This window comes from Saccostrea echinata, unplaced genomic scaffold (genome assembly GCF_033153115.1).
Source record: "Saccostrea echinata isolate AGI-Se365-2 ecotype Australia unplaced genomic scaffold, CSIRO_AGI_Sech_v1 ptg000073l, whole genome shotgun sequence".
Classification (NCBI taxonomy): Eukaryota; Metazoa; Mollusca; class Bivalvia; order Ostreida; family Ostreidae; genus Saccostrea; species Saccostrea echinata.
Genome location: NW_026889822.1, coordinates 1,073,554 through 1,092,943, shown reverse-complemented (window position 1 = coordinate 1,092,943; position 19,390 = coordinate 1,073,554). Strand labels below are relative to the sequence as shown.

The 19,390-nt window shown below is 33.6% G+C and overlaps 2 protein-coding genes across 2 annotated transcripts; both read left to right on the top strand.

Moving 5' to 3' along the window:
* Positions 1-6,060, top strand: LOC133176328 (complement C1q-like protein 4). Its single transcript, XM_061311454.1, has 2 exons — positions 1-169; positions 5,623-6,060. The coding sequence occupies exons 1-2, from the start codon at positions 1-3 to the stop codon at positions 6,051-6,053; spliced, it is 600 nt and encodes a 199-aa protein (XP_061167438.1). The 3' UTR covers positions 6,054-6,060.
* A 7,251-nt stretch (positions 6,061-13,311) lies between these two features.
* LOC133176326 (uncharacterized) lies at positions 13,312-14,931 on the top strand. Its single transcript, XM_061311453.1, has one exon. It carries the CDS (start codon positions 13,312-13,314, stop codon positions 14,929-14,931), a length of 1,620 nt encoding a protein of 539 aa, XP_061167437.1.
* Positions 14,932-19,390: the final 4,459 nt, after the last annotated feature.

Genomic DNA, 19,390 nt, shown 5'->3' with positions numbered 1-19,390 from the left:
ATGTTCCTTCCTAAGACATTAATTCTTCTGATAGTTTGTGAGACCATATCTTCCATTCTTTTGGAGAACATTGACCATGGTGACCAGGTCATCACTAGAAATGAACTTGACAAGGAAATCCAAGGTTTGAAAGCAATCATTGCACAGCTGAACGCTACCATTGTCAAAGGTAAATTCTCGTGCCTCAAACGCTAACCCTAACCTTAATCCTATCATTGTTAAAGGTAAATTTTCGTGCCTCAAACCCTAACCCTAACCCTACCATTGCCAAAGATAAATTCTGGTGACTCAAACCCTAACCCTACCATTGCCAAGGGTAAATTTTGGTGCCTCAATCCTAATCGTGGAAATATGATAAACTTGGTTTTGATTCTTTAATTATCTTTAAAATAGAACACAATTCACTTTGCTTTGAGTTCATTGGAACTTATAGGGATGCTGATTCATTTCACGGTATTTTGTCAACAGAATTTCTTATACTTTTTCGAGACCGTTTTACATTTTGCTTTGTATAATATCTCCTACAATGGGAGAGGACATAATGGAATTAGTTAAGTTGTCTGTGTAGCTGTCTGTCAAAAAACTGTGTCCTGAACATAACTCTGGAAGTCTTATTTGGAATGCATTCAAACTATGTCTTATTGTCTACAAACAAAATGTGTGTCCTAACTTTTACTGAAGGTTATTGCTCAAAGATTAAGGTCGCTATAATTAAGGTTACTATAATACTAAATATTGAGATAATTTTCATGGCTAATTCTCAAATCCTTGATTGAAATGAATTGAATTACAATTTTAATATACGTTGTCATTGGCCTAAAGGTTTGTCATGACCTTGACTTTTTTGTTTTTTCTTAAAAGTGAATGCCACTGAGTATTGAGATGCTGAAATCATGGTGTGTGAACTGTATATTATAACATTTGATCTAATATTTTAACCACTGCATTATATATTTTAAATGATTCAAGGACATGTAGAAATTCTCTCGAGATTTCGGGAAAGAATATTTATCCAAAATAAAACGTTTTCACTTATTTTTCAAAGTATTGCATCAACATTGGAACCATCACTTGAACTTCATGGAGACAGAAACAAGAGGAAAAGATTTTTTTTTTTTTTTTTTTTTTTTTTACTTGTTTTACTTTTCTCTGAGTAAAATAATCCAAAATGCAAATTTATCATTTTGATTGTCTGTTAAGGGCTCCGTTTTCTAATAACACATTTATTGTTATAGAAAAGAAAAATGTTTGAATCAGGGTTAACAGTGATAATTAAATTTACTAGAGATAGCCCAATACCAAATTCAAAGAAATAGAAGTACTTAGAAACACTGGTATTTCAAAGAGTCCGTGGAAGTGGACCTGGGATATGGGAGAGGTTCATTCAGTTATTACCGGCTGTGGTGTATTATTTTATAATGCAAATATACCTGTATTAGAATATGTTTGAAAGGAAGATAGGAAAACAGATGTAATTGTAACTTTTTCAGTCCATAACTAGCATTTACACCATTTCAAAATAAAGGTGAAACATGTACATATATATAATGACTTTTTTTCAAATCAACATAGGATGCATTAGTAGCCCTAATTTTGTATGATCAGAAATTTTTATTTGGGCTTGCCAAATGTAACCTTAAAGGAGGACATCGGAGTATAAATAGCAGCCAATGAAATAAATGGTGGGTTATTTGATTTTTCTGGCCACATTCAGATTGCAGAGAGTTATTTACAAATATTAAAATACTGATTCCCCTTTATCATCAGATGTTTGTCATGCTTGTTCTTCTCATTAATGTGCATCCTTGGTCACAAATTAAATTTACTGTAAAATTTTTTCTTAGCTGTATTTTTCATTGAAATATTTGAAGCAGGGCTTCTGTTTCTATTTGAAATTCAAAACTGACAGCAGTGGGCGTGATTTAGTTTGTTATTGTTTACACCGGATGTTGTCTACATCACATGCTGGCATGGCGGGCAGAACAGAATGCTGCAGTGTTTGACTTACTTTCATCTCTAGATAAATCCAACTTCCAAAAAGATAAAAAAGATAAAATCCATGATTCAGATTTTTGACATCTGTATTGAAATTGGAATAGTTATAAAATCCTCACAATATATGTACAAAATAAATATCAAGTCAAAACACCTAGCCTATACAAACAGAAACAAACAAACAAAGAGAAGAAAATATCAATTTGATCATGTTGATTGACTGTCAACTATGAAATAAAAATTATTCCCACAAGTGACCCATGTATTGTACATCTTTTGGATTTGGTAGCCATGTTCTCACAGTATTCACTACACATGTCGGCATAATGTCACGTCTGTGCCATTCCTGTCCTGGCTGATAATGTTCCAAAGCTCGCATTTTTTTCTCAGCATATCGGGGATCACTCCAGACTCCACGATGTAAGAGCATTGTCCAAAACCTTTTATATTTCTCCTTTCATAATTTTGAATTCCTGGGATGGGGCGGTCTGAATGGTTCCACTTCCCACCATAATTGCCTGTTGTTGTCTGTGATGCAGGGTTTGCAGAGGCAGAATGGACATTTCTGTCTGTTAATGTCTTGAAGGATGACAAATTTTTCTTCATCATTATTGCCACTGCATTCAGCTTCCATAACTCCTGTATCTAATTCTATATTTGTCTGCACACCTTTGTCTACACATTCTGATCTTACACAAGTGTTCCCGCCAAATTTCTCTTCCTGTGATGTGTCAATGGGGCGAAAATCCCAGTCACTATGCAAAAAGAAATGTTTTATGGCCTCCATTTGCATTTCACTCACATCCAAAATTAATCTCTGTCTTTCCCCCATTTTGCTTACAAAATACAATAACAAATTAATGGAAAATGGCCTCTAAATGATTACAGTGTAGGTACTAATATATGCAGTGTAGGTACTAATTGATGCAGCTGTGTGAAGTCCAACCTCCCCACATGATTAAATGGGTGATAAGAGAATGGTTTATTAGTTACTGCAATTTTGTGAATAGGGCCAAACAAAGGAGAATTTTATTTATATTAATATATATTTTCAATTCTGTTGATTTCTGGAAATAACAACTTAGAAATAGAAAAAAATTGATAAATTAAAAAAAGGGAATTTTCAAAACTAATAATGTTATAGTGAGGTTACACATCTATTTCTCTTTTGTTATCAATTACTCTCCCCCTTGGCCTCACATAGAATATAAGGATGGTTTTGGGTTACTGATAACCAATATATATGAATACAATTTCTCTCAGAAACATCAAAATCTTGTATTTGAAATCATGGCAAAAAATGAGAAGTCCTCAAAGAAACGTCCACCAAATTTTAGGCTTGAAATTCCTGGTGATGGGGAATTTAAAACTAAAATTCAAGGAAAACTGCAAGAGGTGAAAACATTTCTCACTTCTAAGCGCAATTCACCTGTAAACAATGCTGTAATAATCGAGGAACTTTTGGACTTTTGGTTAAAAAAACACTCAGAGGACCAAAGTGTGGAGCTGGATCAAACACAATTTCCATCAACATATCTTCAAGTCAGGAAGAGGGATGTAAATCAGAAAATGTTTGTTTGTGCAGAGTCATCACTTATAAATATATGTGAATTTTGTGAAGCTCATATCAAGAACTGTAATGGAAAATTGAAATTCTTTAAGAAAACGATGAAAGGACATGTTATCTCTTTGCGCCTCCAATGCTCCAAGGATAAAATACACAGTTATTCCTGGTCATCATCACCATATCTGCCCAATGATGAATATCTGGTCAACCACAGAATATGTCATGGTCTCATGTGTAGTGGAATGCTACCATCTCATTACACAAGATTTTCCAATGGAAGTGGATTAGGATGCATCAACTGGGCCAGGAGAAAACATTTTTTTGAAGAATATAAAAATTCTGTTGAGGCCGAATATCAAGATTCCGTCCAAGATGCTCTACACGAAGAAATCGGGAGTTATGAAGACTTGGATGGCATCAATATTTTAACAGATGCTAGACATGGATGGCGAAAAAATGCAAAAGATACATCTGTAGTGGCCATAGGTGAGAAATGTCATAAAGTTTTGGATTGTGTCCATGTCACAAAACAACAAGATCCCGTTTCTCAACGACATGAAAGAATTGGCACAGAAGCTATTTATGAAAATTTCACCTCGCAAGATGTCACCATCAAGATTCATTCTCATGACAGAAATCTTAGTATCAACAAATTTATTAAAGATTCAGAAGAAACAACAAATCAGAATGATTTATGGTACTCAGTGAAAGCACTGAAAAAATCACTTAAAAATATCCCCAGTGGCAGTAAGAAGTCTGAGGGTTTTACCTGGAGTGAGCAGCTAGTGGACAAGACCGAACCGATTGCCACTCATATTCATTGGGCTGTTAGGCATTGTGAAGGAAATCCAAAAAAGCTACAAGAATTTATAGAGAATATAATTCCTCACTATGAAAACTTGCATGAAAAGTGTCATCCAGAGTCGAGATGCAGAAAAGATGAAAATTATGAGCCTTCCCGAGTTGTGTTAACAAGTAAAATTGCCAAAAAACTTTTAGAAAATGCACTGAAAGGATCAGTTATTTATAAATATCCTGAAAATTATGTTTTGGGTAAAGATACTTTTTATGTAGAGAGTTTTAATAATGTCATGAACATATTCCAGGACAAGAGAATAGTTTTTGGAGAAAACCAATATAAACTGAGATCAAACTTAGCTGTGTGCCACTGGAATGAAAACGTTGACAGGGAGCACACCTCAGTGTATCATTCAAGGAACCCAAATGCGCCACGAAGCCAGAAAGGGAAGAAAGTGTATAAAAAAACTAACATTTAAATACAGAGATAATATCTGGTGTAAATATGTAGAAAGCTTTTATTGAAATGAACTGTCATAATATTAAGCCGAGATTATTTTGTACATTGAGTATCAATATTGTAATTGAAACAAGTTATAATATTTTTATTTTAATCAGAATTGTATATATATATATAATCAATTATATAGTCAATCAATAAATCAGCAGTATGTCTTGTAAATCCTGCTTTGTATATATACACTGTAAAGATTATCACTGTGGGTTACTTGTTTAGCCAAGTAACACGTGTGCTGTCTTCTGTTATCAGCATGCTGGAGTTTATTTTTAACTTAGCTGCAGCAATAAGCGCCGCCCTACACCAAATTTGCTTAATTGCACTACCACCGGATTTTCAAGTAGGTCAAGCTCGGCCTTTAAGAAATTTACCAATTTTTTATTTTCTTCTTCAAAACTGAAAATGTTTCCGGACATATGTTTGCTTTGATATTCTTGTTTTTAAAATATCGTCGAGGTTCTATATTTTTTTTACTTTTCCAAATTACCCTTTTTTTTTAAAGATACATATACATGTATCATTACTGACGGTGTTAATATAATAGCAGCTCAAATGTGATATAAGACTGCCAAATGTAAGTAGCTGACTAAGATTAAAGCAATATCACGGCCTCAATTAAACTAACCTCTAAGGGATATCAATCATTTTAGATATGAGCCGTCAAAACTGAATGAAGTGACTAGTGATGTTACATGTTAATGATAATCCAAATTTGGAATGTTCTGATCATGATTTATCATTGTAGAGAGAACCCGATCAAATGTTGCTTTTGTTGCGGAGCTCTCAAGGAGTATTACAAATCCAACAAACAACTTACACATCGTGTTTGATAACGTCAAACTTAACGCCGGAAATGCGTACAACCCCACTCATGGAATATTTGTCGCCCCTTATCCAGGAATCTACCACTTCGCAGTGGAAATTACAGCACCCCCTAATTCTGACCCTTCTCATATGATGCATGTTCGTATTATGAAGAAAACACAAGCAGTGGCCGTCACCTTTCTTGACTCCAATACGCATCAATATCTGCGCAGAACCGGATCTATTGTTCTGCAACTAAATGCTGGGGATGATGTCTGGTGCCAAACTGAATTAATGTCTGGTCATAACACAATCTCCGGAGGAGATACGTACTCGATGTTCTCAGGGTTCATTATACATCCGATTTATTAAACTTTTTGTAAAGTAAAATAAAAATAATAAAGCTTCATTTCTGTTTTGATATGCTTTTTCATAGTATATTTGTTTAATTCATTTTGAAAAGACGTTATACAACAATAATACTGCAAGCATTCTCAATACTGTAAACCATCTATTTTTTGCGTCATCTTTTATTTGCGATTTGTCAGTTTGAAATCAATCCACGACGATTAATTTCCGCGACTGAGGAAACATTCTCTACAAATACAAAGCAAAATAAATGGTTCGTGGCGATTAATATTTGCATTTTAAACTCGCGAATATTTCTCGCACGCGAATAAAAAATGGTTTACAGTACACGGTATCTTTACCAATCTTTTAACCATTGCCTGATGGTAATGATAATGCATTTCATTTAACTTTATTGTTTTGTGTTTCTAATACATGTAAGTATAAAAAATCAACCATAATCAGTTTCAACTGTTAGTTATAACAGGAAGTTTAATTCATCATTATATCGTATCTAGAAAAGAAAAATATAATAAACCGAGTGTACTAAACATTTTGCAATCACAAACAGAATGTTGATTCAACAGTTAAATGAAGGAAAAAAAACACCAAATAACTTCTAAAATAATTCAAAATTTTCACCATGCATTAAACTCTTTCGTTAATGCAACGTCAATTCACATGAAATTTATCTACAGAATGAGACAAAATGCTAAAAACATTACTCTACAGAACGGACCGAATGCTAAAACAACCATCTAAATAATAGAACAAATGCTTAAGCATAAAATTAACTTACAGAATTGGACACATGCTAGAGCATCCACATACAAAATGTTAAAATATTGATTTTTCAGAATTGGACAAAATTCTAAAACACTTTATCTAGATTCTTTCGTAAGAAAGAGAAGACTCGTATGCGTAATATGCGTAAGCTAATTGATAATATCAAAGTTATTAACTCAGTTTGAAAAATGATTTGCTCCATTTGCAGCAGAAGCATTTCTACAGGGTGTTTCATAATATATGTTACATTTTCAGATCTAATTATATTTCTTACCTATCATATTTCTATAACAAACTATATATCATTTTAAACATGAAATCCTGCATTGTTGTTCCATGTGAAAAAGTCAAGGAAATCATGGTATCACGATGATTAATTCTGACATAAACGCCGATGTCAAAATTGGATTTTTTTCGAAATGGACTTAACTTATCAACATATTGCTGAATTGTAAAGCTGTTTTTTCAATACATGTTGCAAATATTCAAAAGTTGATGAAGGAAATATTCCAAAAGAATGGAAGCTTCATAAGGCTAGTAACAAGGATAAAGGACAGGGACTGGCAATATGCGATAAATGACACGGTACTCCAGAAAGCCTAAGGACTTCAAGAACCGAAGATTTAATTGGTGAACTGGAGACTCCTACATAGTTAAGCAAAAGTGTCCGATGGATGTTTTTTAGACATTGATGCTGGCAATATCAGCATTGTCAGCATATATTGAACTTTGAAATATGATATAAAGTTATCATAGTACAATTTTTCAAGTATGCAATACCCCAAGAAAAGAGTTTGATCTCTGCATTCGCCAATCACAATCTTTGGGCCTTTTTCTGTAGGAGTTCTTTAGGAACAGGGTCTACAATCTTAGACTACAGATACTGAATGAGCTCAAAAAAAATATAAACCTTCAAAAGAAGAGTGTCTAACAAATATGTGTGACAAGGTTATACAAATTTCGAAAAGAAATTTTCATTTGCAGTTGAAATAGTGGAGATCATTAAGAACATGTAATTTGGGTTTTTGACTTTGTGAAATTCAACGTAACAAAAGTAGCGTGATTTAGATCATTAATGTTTAAGATTTCGTCCAGTGTGTAATATTTTGGTTGGTAATTATACATAATGAATCTTATGGATACATGCATCAAATTTATAAAAACACTTGACTGTATTTTTTTCTTGTGTTTGTCAAATTGAAGATTCAAAATGTAACATATATTATGAAACACCCTGTACTTAGTTTTTAAAATAGTATTAGAGGATCATATTTGTGTGGGGAGGTAATAAGGCGTGATCAAGGAATCCGAGACAACAACAAAAAAAGAACTTAAACTAGATCGCAACCTTAGATATCCTTGCCAAAACGTTTTGGCATCGATATATAAATAAATAACTTTTAGGAGTTTAAGTACCGTCTTATGGGTCATAGACTCAGAAACGCTTCCATAAAAAAAAATATACTTTCTTTTCATTTTGGTTTAAGCTTTGTGTGTTTTCTCGATCGACCTTATTTTGAAGAGGGGTGTTTTCTTCTTGTTGTTTTTTTTTACATTTGGATTTTTCAAAACTTTTTATTTGGGCCTTATTTACTCTGTTGGTACATTAGTGTTTTCAACTTCTCACAGAATGAAGTGACATCATACAATATGTATTGTAGCCTAATGAGCACTGAAACTGAAAGGGGTCAATCAGTGACCTTTTATTTGTCGTTCAATAACAATTCTATTGACTGAATGGGACCGTCACGGTAGCTCATTCGGAAGAGCGCTCGCTCTGTGATCGGAAGGTCATGGGTTCGAGCTCCGGCCGCAACTGACCTAAGTCGATAAAAAATAGGTAGCAACTATTCCTGCGGCGAGCGCTCGGTACTTTGAAGTGAAGGTTGCGGGTCCTTCCAGACCGAGGCCCCGTGTCACGGCAGGCGTTGGCACGATAAAGATCCCTCACTGCTTATTGGCCCTGAGTGCCGAGTAAAGGTCTAAATTTGAAGCCCTTCATCGGTATATGATGACGTCTCTATACATGTATGAGTGAAAAATTCTCGAATGAGACTAAAACAACATACAATCAATCAATCAATCGACTGAATGGAAGTACTAGTACCCTAGTAACATTTAAGTGGCATTTCAATTATCATTCATTTCATTTTGCTTCATACGCTGTTTAATTTTTACTTCCTTAACATCAATTTTATTATTAATTCCAGCGAACAAATTCCGATGCAAATTTAGCAGGTCAGCCGTAACCATTGTTTTGCACCATGGAAAAATTAATCCTTAATCTGTTTGATGCTTGTGGCGTTATGAATAACTGAAAGGTCATTAAAATGTATCTCCCATTCAGAAACTGAATGCTAACGGAAAAGTTACCGTAAATTCGGTACTTTTTTTCTACTTTATGATGTACACTAGCACTGTAACTTACTTGAAAAAGAAAACAAATTGTTGAGATGTTTATTTTCAATTTGAATTATTATACACCAACAGATACAAGTAAACTTACTCAGTTAACCTATTTGTGTATTACGCAGAAAACGTCATCACGTGATCTTCAAATTTTGCATAAAAATGGAGACAGTCATTCTACGTTACAAAATGCATTAAACTTTTCGGTCGCCTCTGGTCTTTGAAACTATATCAAAGGTATTTAAAAAATTTTAATTTCAATGGCTTTGAATCTACTATTTCTTTTATATTTAAACTTCATATGAACAGCTGGTTTTTATTAATTGCCATAACTCTTTCTTAATTTTTTTTTTATTTTTTATCATTATTATTTATACTGTTTATCAATAAGAAGTGTATAATTCAAATTGATATTTAAATTGATTATTTCAGTATAATTTTAAATAAAAAATTTTTAAATTGAGTATTGCAGCATAAATTTAATCTAAACAATACTGATCACAATCAAACAGTATTTTTTGAGAAAATATAGTTACACAATTTAAATCGGCTTACTTTTGCATACAATTGTTTAAAGCCAAATGGAGAAATCGAACCGTAATGAAGAAAAAAATCAAACAATAGAAATAGGAATTTCTGCTTTCAAGTAAAATCTGGGCTTATTTGATCATGAGTAAATCTGTAATGTTTCATTATCCTTTATTTTACATTTCCTTAAATGTCTTACTTTGATAAGTAGATTGTACTTTCTTCTAATTTTTAAATATTTTTTTAAATATATATTTTTTTGGTAAAATCTCTGCTTGTATAATTCTTGTGTTCAGCTTATAAATGATGACAAGATGTGTAACTGTTAACAAAATAAGATCTTCTGCTTCTTTGATAAAATATGTACGATTGGTGATTTATCATATTATTTACGGATTTAATATTTTAACCTCTCAAATTTTAATTACAAAATGTAAATTCATCTCTTTTTACTTGTGAAAAGGTGAAGATAACGAACAAAGATCTATCTTTAAAAATCTACAAACAACAAAAATCTGTGAACAGAGTATAAAACATGAATTCCTGGAAATTTCAAATCTGGGATCAGGAGCCAAGGAAAAGTAAGACTTCCCTTCGACCAATCACACCCGCCTTGAGCGGAATAATCCGTACTAAATTTTCTTTATAAAAACAAATGCCTAATAATTGGTATGAAAAATGTCTGTCAAAATACGACCTAGTGATACATTATATTTGCCTTGAGCGGAATAATCCGTACTAATTTTTTTATAGAAACAAATGCCTAATAATTGGTATGAAATATGTCTGTCAAAATACGACCTAGTGATACATTATATTTGCTAACAAGGTCATTATAATGACAATAGAATTTTCGAAATGCTGACTATAAACGAGGTTGTTAAAATCCCCGCAACACCGACTTTTTATCGGTTTAAAAATTTATCTTACTCGGAGCATGCTATTAAGTATTGAATGTTGGAAAACATAAAACACCATGTGTAAAATGAGGAAGTTAAGATTTATATTTTTTATATCAAGACTTTCTTATTTGTACTATAGTGTATTTTCATTCGTGGACTGTAACTTCCTTTAGGAAATCTGATATAGGAGATTGAGTTGTAAAATATATATCATATCAAATCTAAAATTCCCTTTAGATTAAAGATATACCCTATCAGGTTTTTGCAGGAAAGTTTTTGAGGGTTTTTTTATCATTTATAATCATTGTATCCTGTTTAAATGTGAATTCTTCTCATTTTCCTATTTTTCTATTATTATTATTTTTTTTTTTTACAATTTTTTATATATGAGTATGGAGAAAATCGGTAATGATTGAAATGAGTACATGGCGTGTATAATTCGTAAAGCAGATTTATAGAGTGATGTATTATTACTCTCCCACAAAGTCGTTTATAATTCTACTATTCTCTTGTACTATCAATTCTTTCAAAAACGTTGATTTTATTCCCAGGTAGTTTATGAGAGAGAAGATATTCTTATTTTGTAACCTACATCGAAGAATGATGAACTCAATAGCATTTTATTTTCCGTTACATAGATATTTATATTTTTACTAGTTTCTTCAGAACAGAAACTTATGGAACCACCACATATTTTAAAATTCCATCAACTTGTTTGTCAATAACTTAAATCCTTTTAGAAAATGTTCATACGTAGAGCATGCTCTTGCGTATCGAATCAACTGAGAGATATAAACCCCGTATGCAGATGATAAGGTATATTGCTGCATAAGTAAGGGAAGTTGATGAGTTAAAGTCATCACGTTTATGATAAAACTTGGTTGTTAGATTACCATTAACGTCTTTTTCTAGTAAAATATCCAAATATGAAACAGATATGTCAGACTCTGTGGTATCTTTTATTTCAAGCTCACCGGGATATATCGTATCGACATAAGAATGGAAATAACCATTGTTAATTGACAATACATCGTCGATATATTTTAATGTCGAGTTGAAGCTCAAAAACCACATAGATATTTCAATCATAAACTCAAGCATCTTTTTAATATTAACGTCAGAGGACTTTTGTGTACAATCAGAATGTTTTATAACAAAATAATTTTGCAAATGACCAATGACAAGGTAAGTAAATTTACAAGTTCCATTTTTATTGAAAAAGCAGCTGTCAATGATATTAAAAAGCCTGTCTTATTCGTTGACTGCAACTTCCTTAAGGATTTTGATATCATTTAATATCTACAGTTCCATCTACATTATAGCCCATGGGCTTTTAATACTATGTCATCTTGTTACATCAAATGTCCTATGTAAATGGTAGTTTACTGTTTTCTTTTTTCTCTGTTAAGCACAAATATTTCTCATAAGTAATTCTTTGGAGAATAAAAATTATTGATGGAAATCAGAGCACAGCTTGTAAACGTCACTCGTAAGCTAAGGAACTAAAATCTCTTTCAACAAATGTGGATTTTTTTTCTTAGAGAGAGAAAAAAAAGAGAGGGAGATTTTATCATGTTATAACTTACATTGTATTCAAGGAAATTAATTGCATTTTTCTTACTTGACACACGGTTTTTAGTTCCCACATTGTGATTCATGTCATACGTTAGTAATTGATCTTTGAAACCCATACTTTGTTTGAAGTCTCGAAGTTTTTTGACTTTTTTTACAAAGTACTCTCTAATACAAATGTACCTAAAACATATAAATGTCAGACAAAAAACGAATAAACGATAAGTTCTGTTTACTAACAAGGTCTTCAAAGCGACCGTACAGTCGCCCGCGTGGCGCAGTGGTTAGAGCGTTTGCTATAGAGTCGTGGAGAAAGGAGTTGATCCTTACGTCGCGGGTTCGAATCCCACTGTGGGACGTGGAGACCGGTCCTTCGGATGAGACCGTATAAACCGAGATCCCGTGTCGCAGGAGGTTTTGGCACGAAAAAGATCTCTCACTGCTCAATGGCCCTAAGTGCCGAGTATAGGTCAAAATTTGCAGCTCTCCACCGGCAAGTGGTGTCGTCGTCTCTATATGAGTGAAAAATTCTCGAGAAGAACGTTAAACAACAAGCAAAGAAACAAACAACTGTAGAATTTGCGAAAAGGTTTTTTTTAAAAAAAAAATCCTTGTAACATCAATTCATTTGTAAGTAGCATGCCTTGGTTAAGATTTTATTGTACACAGAGCTTGCGCTTGAGCTTGAGATATATATATACAGATGGTGTAGGAATGGTGTGTCCGAAATTATGATACATCCCTGTGAATCACTTACAATGATAGAATTCGTTGTCTCATGAAAAATCAGGGCATAGGAAGCACTTTTGTCTTGTTATAATTCATTGCAGTTTAACGAATATTTAAACATCTTATCTCAATGCTTTTGTTTCTCTATGTTTGCAATATTCTAAGAATTTGACCCCTTCCCAAATAATTCCATGGTTACAATGTTGACATGAAATTAATTAGTTTACAGACAACTAATAGAGTGGAAATTAAAACAACCAACTTTTTTTTTATTTCTTAAAAGAAAAAAATGTATGGATTGCAAACAATATTATGAATATCATGAATATTTCGGTAATATTGCAGATTAACCAAAAATGCCGTTGGATGCTGTGATATGTGACAGCTGCTCACTTGAAGTTAAAATGTATTGCAAGAGCTGCGATCTGAAGCTTTGTGCAGACTGTGGTGGAAAACACGTGGCGGAAAATATCTCCGAAGGACACAGTATTGTGGCATATTCAGAGAGATACGCAGAGCCTGTCCTGCCAAACTGCAAAGATCATGGAAATGCCTGTACCTCTTTGTGTGCGGATTGTAAAATTGCTGTTTGTGCAATGTGTATAATAGAATCACACGAGGACCACCAATGCACAGATCTATTAAAAGAAAGCATAAAAAAGCGTCAAACTATTCAAAGAGACACTACAGAACTAGAAATGTCGATCATTCAAACGCTTCAGAATTTATTTGATGAAATGTTGAAAAAGAAAGACCAGTTTAAACAGCATTGCGAACCACTGATCTTAGCTGTCAAAAACCAGGGAGCGAAAGTCCACATGATTGTCGACAGAATCGTAGAAAATAAGCTGGCTGAACTCAATAATATTATGCAGAACCAAATCACTGTTTTGGAAAAGAACATAGAGGAAATATCCAACCTTTTGGGAGAAGCAAAATTACTAGACGATAAGCTCCGAAAAAGTTTGCGGGAAAATTTTGCAGCTGAATTCCTCCGCTTTGAATTGAATCTTGAAAAATTTGATTCACTCAACATCAATGATGCAAATCTTCCTGAGTTCATCCAAAAAAGTATAGATGGAGAAACAATTGCTAATATGTTTGGAGATTTAAAGATCTGCAAAGTTAAAAGCCATAAGAAAATTTCAATAAGGAAAAGTAAAGATTTTCATAGAGGAGCCAGGCCATCGGATATCGTCGAAGGAACTATCAAAAGTGGCTTAGGACGCGCATCACTTGTGGCTTGTATAAACAATGAAGAAGTATGGGTCGCTCGCAGATCAACCTTGAGGCGAATGAACAAAAAAGAAGAAATTCTAGAGGAAGTCACATTATCTGACGGAATTGCACTAGACGTATGCCTCCTATTATACAACGATCTGATTCATAGTAACAACTACATGAAAACGATAAATGTTTATAGAAGTGGACATATAGACACATTGATCAAACTTGCTAAATGGAGTCCGTTTGGTATATGCGCCACCTCCGCAGGCGACCTGTTGGTCTGTATGAGAAGGGATACTGATCACCAAGCAAAAGTTGTCCGCTTTTCCGGGTCCAATTGCACACAAGAAATACAGTACATCACTAAAAACAAACCACTTTTTAGTACGATGGCTTCTGTTCTCTTTGTAGCTGAAAACAAAAATTCTGATATCTGTGTTTCCGATCCCGGAGGTGATGCAGTCATTGTTGTCAACAAATCTGGAAATCTCAGATTTCGATACTGGTTCAACGAGATGTTCGAATGCTTCACCCCATATGGAATCGTCACAGACACCACGTCCCAAATCCTGGTAGCTGATCGTGACAATGACTCTATCCATATAATTGACTGTGATGGAAAGTTCCTACGCTGTATCACCGGAAGTGGTCTCTATCAACCATTTAGTCTTAGCATTACAAAGAATAACCTATTGTTTGTAAGTAGTGGAACAGAGGACAAAATTTCAATCGTAGAATACACAGACTGATGTATTAAGAAAAAACTGTTCCAATCTACTGAAATCCGAAATAACATGTTTATGAAACTAAGTTTATGTAAACAGGACAACTACTACTACAAGTAAGAGCCTCGGTTAACGTCCCTATATATAGGGCTCCTTAAATACCTCCAACTTTTATATTAGAAGGCCATTTTCTAACGAGCTCGTTATGACTGAGATTCGGTCGGAACATATTATACGTGAAAAAACGTAAACAAGTAACTTTTAAATTGATTTATTTGATTAAACGCATTTTTTCATAAACGCATTCAATGGCGAACAGTAAAAGTGTAAAAATATTTGCATATAATATATACAAATACACATGTATACATGAAGAGTTATGATTTAAATAAAGCATCAAAGTCTCTAAAGAAGTGATTTTTTAAGTTGTTTTTGAAATCATCAATAGATTTTGATTGTTTAATATGCAAAGGCAGTTCTTTCTATAATTTTGGTCCGATGGTACAAAAACTCCTGTCACTGAAAGTGTTTCTTTCATTAAATAGGAAAGTGTAACAGCTCTCAGGTACCTACGTATTTGCATGGAGTATAAAAATAACGAGAAAGTCTAAAATTTACTTAAATTAGTATGAAATAGTGTTCATTAATCAAAATCGTCATTATTTAAATTTTTCAGTGAAGTACTTTCGATTTGACTTTACGTTAATTTTGCGCATTGTTATTCAGAAAACAAAAATTTTCACTTATTTCATAGAGGACAATTACTTTCGTTTCATCAAATTTTCTGCATTCCATTCCCAAATTTTAAATTTTCGTCTTATTTTATATTCTCCTTCGATTAAAAAAAAATGGATTTATCGCTAACTCGAGAGATTAACATTGTTTTATGTGTAGGTTTTATTAATAGTAAATGATGAAAAGTTTATTGTTGCGTATCATTCGTCTGTGCCGAAAGTCTGAATTTTTAATTAAATAACTTATTTCCACTTTGGGTTTCAACAGCGAGAATTTTTACAATGGATGCTAGAGGTTATGCAGTGCTAAGTCAAAAGTATCTCGCCATGAACCTCTAGTATGCTGAAGTAACAGGATAACATTTAAGTATTTTATCAGTAATATGTGAAGTTATTATAATGAAAATAAATTCGCAAACTTTTTGTTTATTTTACATTTTTTACTCGTTTTTTTAATCCTATTCTTTTCAATTAACTCGTTCTGAATTCTATAGTTAGTAATTCAATAAAGTTATCCATTCTTAAATAGTGTATTTTTCAAACAAGGACAGAAAAGTTTGTAATTGTATTCATATCCGATTTGCTGGGCAAAATGCTTTAATATCACGATGAGCTGGTACTTTTGAACAATGGTTCTGAAAAAAAAATTAATTCCTCGTTTTCTGTTTACCTATCTTATAAAATGGGCCATTAGTGACTACCTCATTAATTCTTTCCACTATAAAACAACTAGCTAGTAAGTAGCGAGTTTATAATTATTGTTTTTGGGTTTAGTATTTCTTTATCTTAAAAAAGGTCCTTAGTGCTTGATTCCTTGCTGATTTTCTATCGTTCTCTGGACTTGGTTTTTTTTCCCTAATGACTATTACAAAACATGTCGCTAAGCTCCAGTTCTTAATTCAAAGAATATTATGTATATAGTTAATTAAGCTGTTCTTAGACATCTCCCTTTTCTTGTTCTCCAAATTCTAGGTAATGTAATATGCTGGTAACGATCAGTATTCAAGCTCTAAAGTCAATGGAAACAAAACAAATCGAAAGCAGAGCAAAAACGGACCTCTAAAACATCAGAGATTGGATCCGGTGTCATGGAGGAGTGAACATGCCCTGTCGACCAGTTACACCCGCTTGTGCTCCTGGTCATGATCGGACAAATGGAAGCCATTATGTAAATAATGGTCTATCAATTAGTATGAAAAGCCCCAGTCAGCATTTGAATTAATGATAGATTGTACTTGCTGACAATTCAAGGTCATTTTATCGACAATAAACTAGCGAAATGATTGTAATGAATTTAAAAAAGACTGCTGAATCAACTTGGAGGCATAAACCCCATATATGCAGGTCATAAGGGTTAGGGAACTTGATGATAGAAAATTTGAAATTATTTCGTTTATCATATAGTTTTGCTAGCTCACCTGAGCTCAAGTGAGCTTTTCTGATCACCCGTTGTCGGTCTTCCATCCGTCTGCCCGTCCGCCTGTCCGTCCGTCTGTAAACTTTTCACATTATCAACTTCTTTTCAAGAATCACTGGGCCAATTTCAACCAAAGTTGGCACAAAGCAGCCTTGGGTGAAGGGGAGTGTAAATTGTTAAAATGAAGGGCCAACCCCCTTACAAGGGGAGATAATCAAAAAAAGACAAAAATAGGGTGGGGTCATTAAAAAATCTTCTCAGAAAAGCTGAAACTTTCTGGGGTAGTGTAGATTCTAAATTGTTCAAATCATGACTCCCAGGGGTAGGGCGGGGCATCTATAGGAAATCCAAGTTCTACATTGAAATGTATAGGAAAAATCTTTAAAAATCTTCTTCTCAAGAACGACTGGGCCAGAAAAGCTGAAACTTATGTGGACGCATCCTGGGGTAGTGTATATTCTAAATTGTTCAAATCATGACCCCCAGGGGTAGGGCGGGGCAATCATAGGGAATCTAATTTTTACATTGAAATATATAGGGAAAAATCTTTAAAAATCTTCTCAAGAACCACTGGGCCAACAAAGCTGAAACTTAGATGGATGCATCCTGGGGTAGTGTAGATTCTAAATTATTCAAATCATGACCCCGAGGGTAGGGCGGGGCCACCATAGGGATCCAAGTTTTACATTGAAATATATAGGGAAAAATCTTTAAAAGTGTTCTCAAAAACCACTGGACGAGAAAAGCTGAAACTTATGTGAAAACATCCTTGGGTAGTGTAAAGCCTAAATTACTCCGGTGAGCGTTGTGGCACATGGGCCTCTTGTTGTTAGATAACTATTTAACGGTACATCTTTTTCTAATAAAATATCTAAGTATCTAAATATGAAATGAAATATGAAGATAACGAACAGTATTCAATCTCGAAAGTCCAATGAAACGATACAAATTTGGAGCAGAGCAAATAGGGACCTCAATATTTAGAAGTGTTATCAGGTGCCATGGAGGAGTGAGCATCCCCTGTCAACCGGTCACACCCGCCGTGTGCTCCTTGTCATGATCGGGAAAAAACCCCGGAAAAATCCGTTGACAGTTCAGTGTATAAATAATGGCCTAACAATTAGTATGAAAAACGTCAGCATTTGACTCAATGATAGGTTGTGTGTGCTGACAAGGTCATTGTATCGACAAAAAACTTGCAAAATGATGACTTCAAACGAGACTGTTGATATCCTTGTTTCATCAACTTGTTTGACAATAGCTTGCCTCGTTTTAGAAATTGTTCATACGTAGAGCATGCTCTTGCGTATCGAATCAACTGAAAGACACAAACCCCATATGCAGGTGATAAGGGTATATTGCTACATAAGTAAGGGAAGTTGACAATTGAAAAGTTAAAGTCATCAAGTTAATCATAAAGCTTTGTTGTTAGGTTCTTTTCTAGTAAAATATCTAAATATGAAACAGATGTGTCTGAATCCGTGGTATCTTTTCTTTCAAGCTCACTGGGATAAATCGAGTCGACATATGAATGAAAGTAACTATTGATAATTGATAATACGTCGTTAATATATCGAAATGTCGAGTTGAAGGTTACAGATGCGTCAGACTCTGCTTCATATGAACACAAAAAAAGATCTGCTTATGACGGGGCGCAATTGGTAACGTAATTGATACCCATGGTACAGATTGTTAGAAGACTAGAGCTCCAAAATCTACCTAGATATTGTCAATCAGACACTTCGACACTTTTGATATCAACTTCAGAGTACGTTTGTGTATTTCGGGACGCTTTTAAATAAAATAATTTTGCGAAAAGTCGTACGTTTTGATGTTATTGATTTTGGTTAAATTTTGTGATTTCAAGTTTTCTAAAAGTTCCTTGGATTTTTTTTAAGTATACACATCTGATTTACACCTCTTCACGAATATATTGTTGTACAGTGCACAACATGCAATTTTTAACCTATCTCTTTATAAACACCTCCTTAACTCTTAAACTAAACTAACTGTAATCCCTATCCTAACCCTATAAATCTTTCTTTTTTTAATTTATAACAAAGAAACAATAATATACAGTATATATAACACAGATAATCTACTAATTTACTTTAAATAAAATAAGGTTATGATATTCATTTAAGATGTTATTTGACTTTGAAAGTAAATAATTATATGTGCATGAAGGCAAAGGGGGGGAAAGAAAGAAAAATTTACAGACATGTTGAAGCATTTTTTCTGATTAAGTGAAAGATATAAATTTTACATAATGGAAACGTTTGCATAATACAATACGTTTTCGTGTTAGCAGGGTGAGCTACCATTACGCACC